General features: G+C 36.2%; 1 protein-coding gene across 13 annotated transcripts in view; it reads left to right on the plus strand.

Moving 5' to 3' along the window:
• Window positions 1-12,550, plus strand: part of ARHGEF12 (Rho guanine nucleotide exchange factor 12) — a 167,798-nt gene that overhangs the window by 74,870 nt on the left and 80,378 nt on the right. For all 13 annotated transcript variants that reach the window (XM_058289514.1, XM_058289516.1, XM_058289515.2 and 10 more), the window contains exons 2-3: window positions 10,754-10,777; window positions 12,039-12,124. In XM_058289514.1, the coding sequence (XP_058145497.1) occupies window positions 10,754-10,777; window positions 12,039-12,124 (110 nt within the window). The remainder of the gene's footprint in view (window positions 1-10,753; window positions 10,778-12,038; window positions 12,125-12,550) is intronic.

Raw genomic sequence — 12,550 nt, forward strand, 5'->3', positions numbered from 1 at the left:
ATCAGACATCTACTGGGGCAACTGCAGTCATCTTTTTTTTTTTTTTTTTAAAGATTTACTTATTTATTTATTTAATTCCCCTCCCCTCTCCCGGTTGTCTGTTTTCTGTGTCTTTTTGCTGCATCTTGTTTCTTTGTCCGCTTCTGTTGTCGTCAGCGGCACGGGAAGTGTGGGCGGCACCATTCCTCGGCAGGCTGCTCCCTCCTTCGCGCTGGGCGGCTCTCCTTATGGGTGCACTCCTTGCGCGTGGGGCTCCCCTACGCGGGGGACACCCCTGTGTAGCACAGCACTCCTTGCGCGCATCTACTGGGGCAACTGCAGTCATCTTGGATCTGCACTGCATAGATTGCTGCCCACATCTGCAGCTCCATCCCTGCCCCAGGCAGGGAAGGGGAGAAAGGTGCATGAAGCCTCTTCAATCTCTCTGGGCAACTACAGTCTTGGCCTGCATGACTTGAATTATTCCACACAGCTGTGACTTTGTCCTACCTCTGGCAAAGGAGAAAGTTGGGAGAAGCTTCATTGGTCCCTGGGGTAATGAGGGCAGCTTGAGCCTCCACAGCTTATAGCACCAACTACATCCTTGGCTCCTACTGCACAACCAGCAAGGGAGAAAGGGCAGGAAGCCCTAAACTAAAGAGAAAAACTGCACCCAGAATAAATACTCTAGTAAGCCAGATGCCAAGACACCAACAAAAAATTGCAATCCACACCAAGAAACAGGAAGATATAGCCCACTTAAAGAAAGAAGATAAGCCTCCAGATGACATAAAGGAGTTTAACTAGTCATAGATGTTCAAACAAATCTCCTTAATAAATTCAATGAGATGACTAAAGGGATTAAGGCTATTAAGAAGACATTGAATGAGCACAAAGAAGAATTTGAAAACATACATAGAGAAATAGCAGATCTTATGGAAATGAAAGGAAGGCACAATAAATGAAATTTTAAAAACTTCGGAATCATATAATGGCACATTTGAGTAGTCAGAAGAAAGAATTGGTGAGCTTGAAGAAATGGCCTCTGAAAGTAAACATACAAAAGAACAGATGAAGAAAAGAATGGGAAAAATTGAGCAAGGTCTCAGGGAACTTAAAGACAGCAAAAGACATGCTAACATACATCTCATTGGTGTCCCAGAAGGAGAAGAGAAGGGAAAAGGGGCAGAAGGAATATTTGAAGAAATAATGGCAGAAAATTTCCCAAACCTATTGAAGGACATAGATATCCCTGTTCAAGAAGCACAATGTACTCCCATCCAAAAAAATTTTGAATAGACTGATTCCGAGACACATACTAATCAGAATGTCAAATGCCAAAGACAAAGAGAGAATTCTGAGAACAGCAAGAGAAAAGCAGTGCATAACATATAAAGGATACCCAGTAAGATTAAGTGCTGATTTCTCACCAGAAACCATGGAGACAAGAAATCAGTGGTATGATATATTTAAGATACTACAAGGGAAAAACTTCCAGCCAAAAATCTTATATCCAGCAATATTGTCTTTCAAAAATGAGGGCGAGCTTAGAATATTCAGAGATAAACAGAAACTGAGAGAATTTCTAACCAAGAGACCAGATTTTCAGGAAATGCTAAACGGTGTGCTAGACCCTGAAAAGAAAAGACAGGAGGGAAAGGCCTGGAAGAGAGTCTATTAATGAAGATTATATCAATAAAAATAACCAAAAGTGTCAAAAGAGTGGTGAAAATAAAATATGACAGATAAAACTCAAATAGGAATAAACTTAACCAATGATGTAAAGCACTTGTATTCAGAAAACTGCAACTCATTGTTAAAAGAAATTTTAAAAGGCTTAAATAACTGGAAGAACATTCTGTGCTCATGGATTGGAATACTAAATATCAGAAAGAGGTCAGTTCTACTCAAATTGATATACAGATTCAATGCGATCCCGATAGAAATTCCACCAGCATTTTTAAAAAAAATTGAAATCACAGTTATCAAATGTATTTGAAAGGGTAAGGGTCCTAAATAGCCAGAAACATCTTAGAAAGGAAAAGCAAACTCTCATCTCCAGACTTTATGTTACCTAGCTGTAGTGGTAAAAACGGCATGGTACTGGCCTAAAGACAGACACAATAGACCAATGGAACCAAATTGATAGTTCAGATACTGATCCTCACATGTATGGTCAAGTGATTTTTGACTAGCCTATCTAACCCACAGAGTTCGGGCACAACAGTCCATTCAACAAATGGTGCTGGGAAGCGGACTTGGCCCAGAGGTTAAGGTGTCCATCTACCACATGGGAGGTCCATGGTTCAAACCCCAGGCCTCCTTGACTCGTGTGGAGCTGGCCCACATGCAGTGCTGATGCGTGCAAGGAGTGCCGTGCCACACAGGGGTGCCCCCCACGTAGGGGAGCCCCACGCACAAGGAGTGCGCCCCATAAGGAGAGCCGCCCAGCGCGAAAGAAAGGAATGGCACCGCACACACGGAGAGCTGACACACCAAGATGATGCAACAAAAAGAAACACAGATTCCTGTGCCGCTGACAACAGAACTGGACAAAGAAGAACACACAGCAAATAGACACAGAGAACAGACAACTGGGGTGGGGGGAAGGGGCGAGAAATAAAAAATAATCTAAAAAAACCCAAACAAACAAAAAAACAAATGGTGCTGAAAGAACTGGATATCCATAGCCAAAAGAGGGAAAGAGAATCCCTATCTCATACCTTATTCAAAAATTAACTCAAAATGGATCAAAAACCTAAATATAAAAGAACCATAGAGCTTCTAGAAGAAATTGTAGAAAATAAAGAAGATAAAAGGAGGACTGAAATGGACTACTGATGTTTAATGTATATAGAAATTTTAATTAGCTTTAATGTAAAAGTCTGGAAATGTATAGAGTGGATGGTAACAAATAGTAACAGCTAGTTTATAAATGGGGATGTGGCTGAAAACAGTAGTCTAGGGATGTAAATGCCAATTGACAGAATGCTAGAGAATAATCTAGGAACTGAATATTCAGCACAGTAAACCAAGAGGTGGATGAGAATTGTGGTTGATGGTGCAGATGCAAGAGTGTCCTTTGTGAGCTAGAGCAAATGTATATCACTACTTCATAGTGGTGGGAATGTGGAGAAGCCGGGGAAAAATAGCACTGGAGTGACCTATGGATAATGGTTAGTAGTAATAATGTAATATGTTTGCATTTATGGCAGAGATGTACTGTGTTGCTAATGGGGCAGTGTGGAATGTGTGCCATATGTACACTATGGACACGGTAAGAACCAGACGATATTATTTTATGTATAACAAATGTTCCATCACATTGTGGTGTGTTGATGGAGGGGTGTTCAGGAATTCTGCACATGTGCATGATTGTTTTAAAAGTTTACAACTTCTGTCATAAAAAATACATTTTAAAAATAATAATAGGGTGGATTAGGGGAAAATACACCAAATATGTAAGATAAGAACTATAATTAGTAATAAGATTTTTTTTTTATGTATTCCCCCCTGTGACTTTTTGTTTGTTGTCTGCTCTCTGTGTCCATTCATTGTGCATTCTTCTGTATCTGTATTTATTTTATTTTATTTTATTTATTTTATTTTTCCCCCCTCCTCCTTTGTGGCTTGCTTGCTCTCTGTGTTCATTCGCTGTGCACTCAGTTCTGTGTTTTAGCTTATCTCCCTTTTTTGTTGTGTCACCTTGCTGAGTCCGGGCTCCATGGTGTCTGCAGGCTGGGCGGCATGCAGGTGAAGCCGTGAGGGTGAGCCTGCCTTCACAAGGAGGCCCTGGGATGCGAACCCAGGGCCTCCCACGTGGTAGATGGGAGCCCAAGTAGTAAGATTTTGACAGTATTCTTTGATAATCTGTAACAAATGTCTAAAGACAATTCAAGGTATTGGTGGAGGGCTGATGTATTGAATCCCTGTATAATGTTATGTATGTTTGCTTTATAAGTCCATAACTTTTACTATACACTTACTGTTTATGTATGTTCATATATAAATGATATAAAGATAATAATAGGGTGGGTTGGGGGAAAATACTTTAGTAGTAATATTTTGACAGTGCTCTTTAATCATTAGTTTAAAATGTTTAACAGCAATGCAAGGTATTGGGGGTAGGGTAAGTTATGAGAGTCTTTTTATGATGCTATGTATGTTTGTTTTGTAAGTTCACAACTATTACTGTACACTTATTGTTTATGCATGTTTATGTGTGATATACTTCAATAAATTTTTTAAAATATGAAAAAATATTTAAGAACTTGAATTTTGAGTAGAATTCATTCATATCATCGGATGCTTTATAGCTATTTTAAAATTAGGATATTATTTGATTTATTATTTTATATTTTAATTTTACATTTTAATAAAATTCTCAAGCTCAGATTAAAAAGTAAACACTGTAGCTGTAGCTTGTCTCAGTTACACCTCAGTGCAAAAGGTAAAAGCTAAGACTGTCTACTTTTTCAGAAGCATAATTATCTCTTTGTTAGATTTCCCCAAAGCAACTTGTCCTGATTTTGCACAACTATTCTCACTTCACTGTACAAAATTTGAACATTTAATCTTAATGTATTTTATATAAAATCATGGTGGGAAAAATTCCCATCCCAGATTAAAGACTTTTTTCCTTTTTATTTTTTTCATCAGGATATCCTGAAATAGGAAAATGTAAAACCAGGTTAATCTTTAGGCACCTATCAAACAAATATCATGCACTGTCTTGGTTTTTTTAAATCATGAGAAAATGAGTCTAATTAATTACTTATGTTTGCTTAATGATGTTAATATTTAATATCTCTTCTATAAGCATGAATTTGATGGCTTGAGTTGTGTCAAACAGAATCAGGATACTTGTTTTCAGTATTTTGAGGGTCTCTCTACTTTTTTTGTACTGTTTACCCAGTTTTCTGAAATGAGTGATTTAGAGCCTGGAAAGAAAATGTGTGAGATAACAGTGATGCTTATTATCTGTAAGGATCCTTAGAGGGAAGTGGATTTGGCTCAACTAATAGAACATCCCCCTACCACATGGGAGGTCCAGGGTTCAAACCCAGAGCCTCCTGACCTGTGTGGTGAGCTGGCCCATATGCAGTGCTGATGTGCACAAGGAGTGTGGGGATGTCACATGGGGGTGTCCCCCACATAGGAGAGCCCCATGCACAAAGAGTGCACCCCTCAAGGACAGGCGCCCCACACAAAAAAAGTGCAGCCTGTCCAGGAGTGGTGCCACATACACGGGGAACTGATGCAGCAAGATGACGCAATAAAAAGAGACACAGATTCCTAGTGCCGCTGACAAGAATGCACACAGCGAGTAGACAGGGAGAGCAGACATGGGGGTGGGGTGGGGGTGGGGCCTGGGTGAGAAGGGGAGAGAAATAAATTTAAAAATCTTAAAAAAAAAAAAAAAAAGCCTCTTAGTTCCACAGTCCTCGGCTTGGATTGGTATCCCAGCAATGTTTAAAAAAAAAAAGAAAATAGGGATCCTTAGAGGAAATAATCACAAAGGTGGTACTTTTCCAGAGTGTTAATAAGGAAATAAAAACATGTAACATATTATTTTAGTGTTAAATACATTTCTCAATTCAGGAACAACCAATAGTGGGTCCATTATAGCTCTGGCAGAGAGAATTAACATAATTTAGAGGTTGTTTGCTATTTGATTTGTCATAGCGTATCTAGGAAATTAAGACACCCTTACTATGGGTCTGTCGAGTATTTAATTTTTCAGTAAATATAGTGGTATATATTAAACTATATTTAAGAAGTTAATTTGAGATCTTACATCACATAATAGTGAATCATTTTTGGATTTTACACCAGTGCTGTGCTCCTTGGTCCTTGTCAGTCTGTGGTTTGTACTGCAAGTTCCAGAGGTTTAAAGCTAATAACTGCATGAAAAATTCTCTCTGAGTCATTCTGTCATCTGTAGCTTCTGCTTTAGAGTCCCTCTGATATGTAAATGAGGCTTTATTGCAGGCTCTGCTAACAGTTTTTTTGTGCCTTGGTCTGTTTAGTAATATGCTAGTCATAAAGTACATTGGTAAGGCTATTGTATTATAGATAACGTTGAGAGATTTTTTTTGGTGCCACTTTTATAGTTGTGCTTTTAGCAGCTCTAAGCTAGACCCTCTAAGCTAACTGGCTTTTTTTTTGGTCAGATGGTCATTAACTACTTTGGTTCTGTGAATCTTACTGTCCAAATATGTAAAGATTGAATTAAGAGTTCAGCTGGAGTCAGCAGTATGAGCTAAATCCCTGTACTTATGGTCTTTTAGGTATTGACAGCAAATGCCCTCTGAGCTGCTTCATTTGCTATTTTGTGAAAAATGATATAATATTTAGAACAAACTGGTTTATATTTGTAGTAGAGTACTTTCAGTTTTTTAAGCATTATTCTTCAGGCTCTTTAAATTATTTTGTGAAAAATTTGATTAACATTCAGCCCACAGAATGCCTTAATCATTCTTGATGTTTTGAAAGAGACATGGAAATAATGTGCGTTTGCCACTTGGCAGGTATGGTCAACAAAATCACCCTAGTTTCCAGTTGCTAGGAAAATTAAAAGTTTAGGTTGAAACCTGATCTTTTTTCTTACCCTTAGTATATCAGAAATTTATTACTTGAATATTGTTGTTAATTTTAATATACTGTGACTTGATGAGTTAAAGCTATGGTGTCATCATGACTTACTTTTGCACTTCTTGGGTTTTTACTGAGCCAAAAAGCCTATTTGAATATTGTTGGTCTTTAAATTTATTTCTCTTTTGTATTTAATTTGTAAGTATATCACTAATATTCAGGTTTTATTATTGTCCTTCCTAATAAAGCTAATAATAAATTGGTCACTATGTGCTAGATAATGTTTTACATATGTTTTTAAATTTAATCCTCAGAACAAATTTGTAAGTTAAGTACTATTATCTTCTTTTTACAAATGAGACTTCGGTTAAGCAGGTTGTTTAAGTTGTGAGATCAGAATTCTTTTTTGAAGAGTTCATGCCCTCAATGCCTTGAGAGCACATGGAATTTTCATTGACTATAACAACCAATGATACTAACCCCAGTTCATCCTTGTGCATTTCTGATTTGGAGTGGTATATATTAATGTTTTTCTTCTTCTTCTTTTTTTTTTTTTTCCTTCCCTCCTCTCCCTCTTCCTTTCCCCTTACTCCCTCCCCTTTCCCTCCCCCTGCCCTACTGTTTTTGCTGTGTCCATTCACTGCGTGATCTTCTGTATCTGTTTCTCTTTTTGTTTTCTAGTTTTCCTCCTCTAGGATTCCCTGGGATTTGATCTTGGGGACCTCTGATGTGGAGAGAGGTTCCCTTGTGTCTTGTGTCATTTCAGTTCCTTGTTTCTGCTGTGCTTTACCTTGACTCTCCTGTTCATCTCTCTTTTGTTGCATCATCATCTTGGTATGTGACACACTTGTGTGGAACTGGCTTGCTGCGTGGGGACTTGGGCACTCAGTTTGCCATGCTGGCACTGGCTTGCCATGCAGGCACACTTTATCTTTTTCTTTTTCACCAGGAGGACCCAGGTATTGAACCCGGGTCCTCCCATATGGTAGGCAGAAGTCCTATCACTTGAGCCACATCCATTCCCTATCATCATTTTTTGAGGGTTGAGCCTTAGAATTATCTTGTTATCTAATTTGCAGAGGCTCCTGACAGGAATACAAGCAGACACGGAAGAACACACAGTGAATGGACACAGAGAGCAGACAGCTGGGGGGGGGGGGAGGGGAAGGGAAGAGAAATAAATAAAAAATCTTAAAAAAAAAATTGGGAAGCAGATTTGGCTCAACTAATTTACAGAGTTCTTCGATTACAAGATACAGTTTTTCCCCATTTAGTATCACTAAAATCAGGATGTTTCTTATCGTGGATGGCATGTAATAATTAGGTTGACTTAATTTTTTTCTTAATGCTCTATAAAATAATGGCTTATCTTGTAATCAATGCTGTCTTAGTTTTGTGGCAATATGGTAGTTATAATTTACCTAAAAGTCTGACATCTGTAAAGGATAACTAATTTCCCTCCTCTTTTCCCTTGAGAATTTAAAATTTGGTAGCTAATACTGTTTGACTGCTAATAAAAGCTTGACCACTATTCAAAGTAGGTAAAATTTCCTTAACCTCCTCTCCCTCATCTTAGCCATTCCTTAAGAAAAACATCTAATCTCCCAAATTACCCATGAAAACTAAACCCAAGGAAAAGAATTGCCTAATACCTTGGAGGAGAGCAAGGGAAGAATTAAGATTTGAGCATGATATATCTCCATTTCTTCTCATACAATTTCAAATCACTTCTCAGTTGGGTATTGTCAAAGGTGGATGGTCAGCCTTTTTATCATCAGTAAAAGTAAAATGTGATTTCTATTAGGATATTTATTGTAATCAGTATGTCACGTGACAACACGAAACTTTAATCCTTTGCATTTTTTAAAAACCTGGAAGTAATTATTTTTAGCAACTTTAAAGGGATATGTCTCTTTTTGCTGTGTTTGGTAGTATTGATTATCTCCTTTTCCTTAGCTTCTGGGACAGCCGTTTTTTCTTTTCTGACTCATCTTCTTAGTCTCCTTTATTGGCTCCTACCTCCATTATCATTGAAATGCTTGTTTCCCCCAGCATTGATCCTTGGTGTTTTCTATATATGCTATGACAAATTTCTCATCAATAGGCTGATGCCTCAAATCTATAGCTCCAGACTTTTCTTTAGGCCTCAAGCTTCCTATTTCCAGCAATTGGAGATTACTTTCCCATCTCAATATCTAACAGGATTTTTACAAAATTGTGGGATTGTTTTGGTGATTTTCTTAGCTGGAGCAGAGGGAGTAAATGAAATAGTCATGACATTGTTACTATGTATATTGCAATCATGCACCCATATATACATGCCATGTTTGTTAATTTCACAGATCCTTTAAAGTGGAATTCAGTGATTAAAGAAAAAATTATTTTAAAAATTTTAATTGAGAAAAGCTTAAGTGTATCTTATAAAGGTAGCAAGTAGATTATGATAAGCATGTTACACTCTGGGATGGTCTTTGTTCTTTATCTTCTCATTCCATTTTTGTTCTCTCCCCTGCTTTTCTATTCCTTTGTAAGAGAAAATAGTAGGAAATTGGTTTATAGTCACTAGTCTGGAAACTGTTGGGATTCTTTACCAGAACACCCCCCTGTTGTAGTCCTGGAGGCAAGCAGCGTTGTTTTATTGAAGGAGTTTTTATCGTGGCTATGAGGCAGAATGGCTAATAATCCTTTTCTGTCTACTTTTACATTCATATGTAAAGATTAATTCTCATTCCCTCCCCATCCCCAAAATAAGGACTGCTTAGGAATTCCTATTTCTGAAAATTTGTTTGTTTTTTATAATCATTATTTTCTCTTGGTGCTGTACCTTCTTTCCAAGAAGACATTTTCCTGTTACTCTAACTTTCTTGTACATTAGCATGCCATCTCTTATTAGATAAGCTTTTAGATTTTTTTTTTGTCTCTTTCTGTGGATCAGTTTTGATTTAGATAGGTCTTAAAGGGAATTGTAATTAAACTTGTATTTTAGAGTTTTTTTTTAAATGAAGTACTTCCCTGCTATATAAAATATAGTCATTTAAGTATCATTATTTTATGTTTCTTTTTAATTTTTACTAATCTTTTTTATAATCCCGGTTTTACCGATATTCTTAATATGCATTGTTCTTATTACCTACACTAAATCATCTTCATAAAATGCCTTAGGTTGAGAGAATAAAAAGAATTGAAGTCAAAAGAGGAATGAGAGGAAATTTGGGGCTACTTTTTTAGAATTTTAGTATTTATAGCATAAATAGCTATATTTATGTAACATCAAACTCATAAAGAAGCCTCCAGTAATATTTCTTATTTATTTATTTATTTTTTTTAGATTTGTTTTTTATTTCTCTCCCCTTCTCCCGTCCCCCTCCTCTCCCCCCTGGTTGTCTGCTCTCTATATCCATTCACTGTGTGTTCTTCTGTGTCCACTTATATTCTTTTCAGTGGCACTGGGAATCTGTCTCTTTTTGTTGCGTCTTCTTGCTGCATCAGCTCTCCGTGTGTGCAGGCTGCACTTTTTTTTCACGTGGGGAGGCTCTCCTTACAGGGTACACTTCTTGCATGTGGGGCCCCCCTACATGGGGGACACCCCTGAGTGACACAGCTCTCCTTGCTTGCATCAGCACTGCACGTGGGCCAGCTCACCACATGGGTCAGGAGGCCTGGGTTTGAACCCTGGATCTCCCATGTGGTAGGTGGACGCTCTATCTGTTGAGCCAAATCCACTTCCCTCCAGTAATATTTCTTTCAACAAAGACAACCAGGAAGAAAATGCTGTAGTTCTTTTAGCTTACAATACCATAAAAAGTACCCTTTTTTTCCTACTTTTAAAACATTTTTTTAAAACTAACTATTAGTGTTCCAGTGGTAAATTTTTTCTAGATTTCTTGGTAGTGCTTATTATTTAGCTGTTACTATTATTATTTGGATTTTCAGAAAGAGAACAGCTAATGAGACAGCTAATGGTAACTGTTACCTGCATTTAAGATTTAGATTTAATAAAGTAGTTAAAATGTTAAAAAGTAGTATCCAAGTTCTTATCAAGCAGTTTGTTGAATTTTGCTTTGGGAAAGTTTGTCTAAGATTTCAATCCCTTTTTCTGATTCAGTAGCACGAATAAATTTAATAGTAGAATTTTACAAGTGAAATAACTAGTACTTTCTTTTTTTCTTCTTTGTTTCAGGTTTCCCCTCAAAAAACCTATAAGGTAAGTTGTTTAGTTACACTTCATAAGTTTAGGTTAAATTCTAATTAGAAACATTCCTTCAAAATTATGTTGTGTTTTTGTGGATTTTGAAAATGTGGATTTAAGTAGTTCAGAATTTCAAAATGTTTAACAAATTGAAAATATAGCAGGTGTTGCATATTTTTTTTCTGTAAGATAACATTGTTTTGATAACATTTTCAGTGTTTTCAATATAAGCATTTTAAAAGTTTGTTCAAACTGATTACTTTTTATGAAGAGATTTAATTTAAAATCTATTTTGCAACTGTTTTCAATTGTCACTGGCTTGGAGGGTATAAATAAATTGCCAATTTTTTGTGTTCTGCCACTTTGATAACTAACTGCCTTTAGTTACTGAACTTTGGCAAACTGGTTTGTCTTAATTCGTTAAAACTTTAAAGGAAAAAATCTAAAATAAACAAATATGTTTATGCCTGACCATATCTATTAATATTTATTTATGTATTTCCAGGAATTAAATGCTTCTTCCTTGGCACTTGTACTTAACTATCTCTGCTCTCTTTCATCTATCTTAACTATCATAAATATTACTTAAAATATAGATAGTATGTCGTTCCTATTTAATATAGTCCTTTTAATCATTTTTAGTGACAACATAATCCAGGATACTGAGTGTTAATACTGGCTTTCCAAATAATTAATTGTGTATGTATTATAGTCATGATTTTATTTGTTGCCTAGTGATTATCTGATCATGTAATTAGCAAGGCCATAAGAAAAATAATTCTAGTGTCAGCTAGTTCAGAATGTGGTTGGCTAAGCTTCTGTGGTTAGAATTACAGGTAGGTTTAAAGTGCTAAGTGCCTAAGATTTTATTTTTTAAACTGTCCCATGCATATATATACAGTGACTTTAAACCTGACCATGTAGGTAGGGGAATGTGTTTAATTCCTTTCTGGCACAGTTTTCTTACCTGCTGAATAGAAATAGTAATGATTAACTTGTGAAAACCATTTTAAAAAAGTAAGCAGCTTTTTCCTAAATAAAATAGAATGCAAAACTAAATAATATTATTTCAAGTACTTGTTTTAATCAAGTAAGTAGACAGTAGGTTGCATTTTAAGACTTCTTGAAAAATATAAATTATAGTGGTTTATGGTACTTTATACATATCATTTCCTGGTTTCTCTTTGTCAGACACATTTTTGGGATTTTTAAATTTAAGTTTATATTTTAGTGACTTTTCTTGTAATAAACATTTTATTGCTTTGATTTAATTTAGGCATGGAAGTATTTTGAACCGAGAGTCGCCAACAGATAAGAAACAGAAAGTTGAGCGCAGTACATCACATGATTTTGACCCCACAGGTAAAACACCGTTCTTTCAAAGAATATTGAGAATATGAAGTTCAGAATACTATAACTTAAGCTATACCACTACTGGAAACATCCAGGATTGTCTCTTAGATCTGTTTTAGTACCCTCCCCTTCCACTTTTAAAGCTTTTGTATTCAGGAGGAATACAAACATTCATAACTTTCAACACTATAGTTTCCACTAGCATTGTTGAATGTGTTATATTTTAAACTAATGATAATAGAAATAAGTATTATGTCATAATTGGGGATTTTGGTCAGATGAAGGATTTATTATTAAGGTAAATCATAGGTAAGAGCAGCAGTATGTCATAAAATCAAGGCTATAACAACTACAGCCTTCTGTAGGCATTTACATGTGTGTGATCATGGTGAATTTGAGTATTAGATAAAATATGACCTCAGAAATGAATAATTG

The sequence above is a fragment of the Dasypus novemcinctus genome, chromosome 27, assembly GCF_030445035.2.
Source record: "Dasypus novemcinctus isolate mDasNov1 chromosome 27, mDasNov1.1.hap2, whole genome shotgun sequence".
NCBI lineage: Eukaryota > Metazoa > Chordata > Mammalia > Cingulata > Dasypodidae > Dasypus > Dasypus novemcinctus.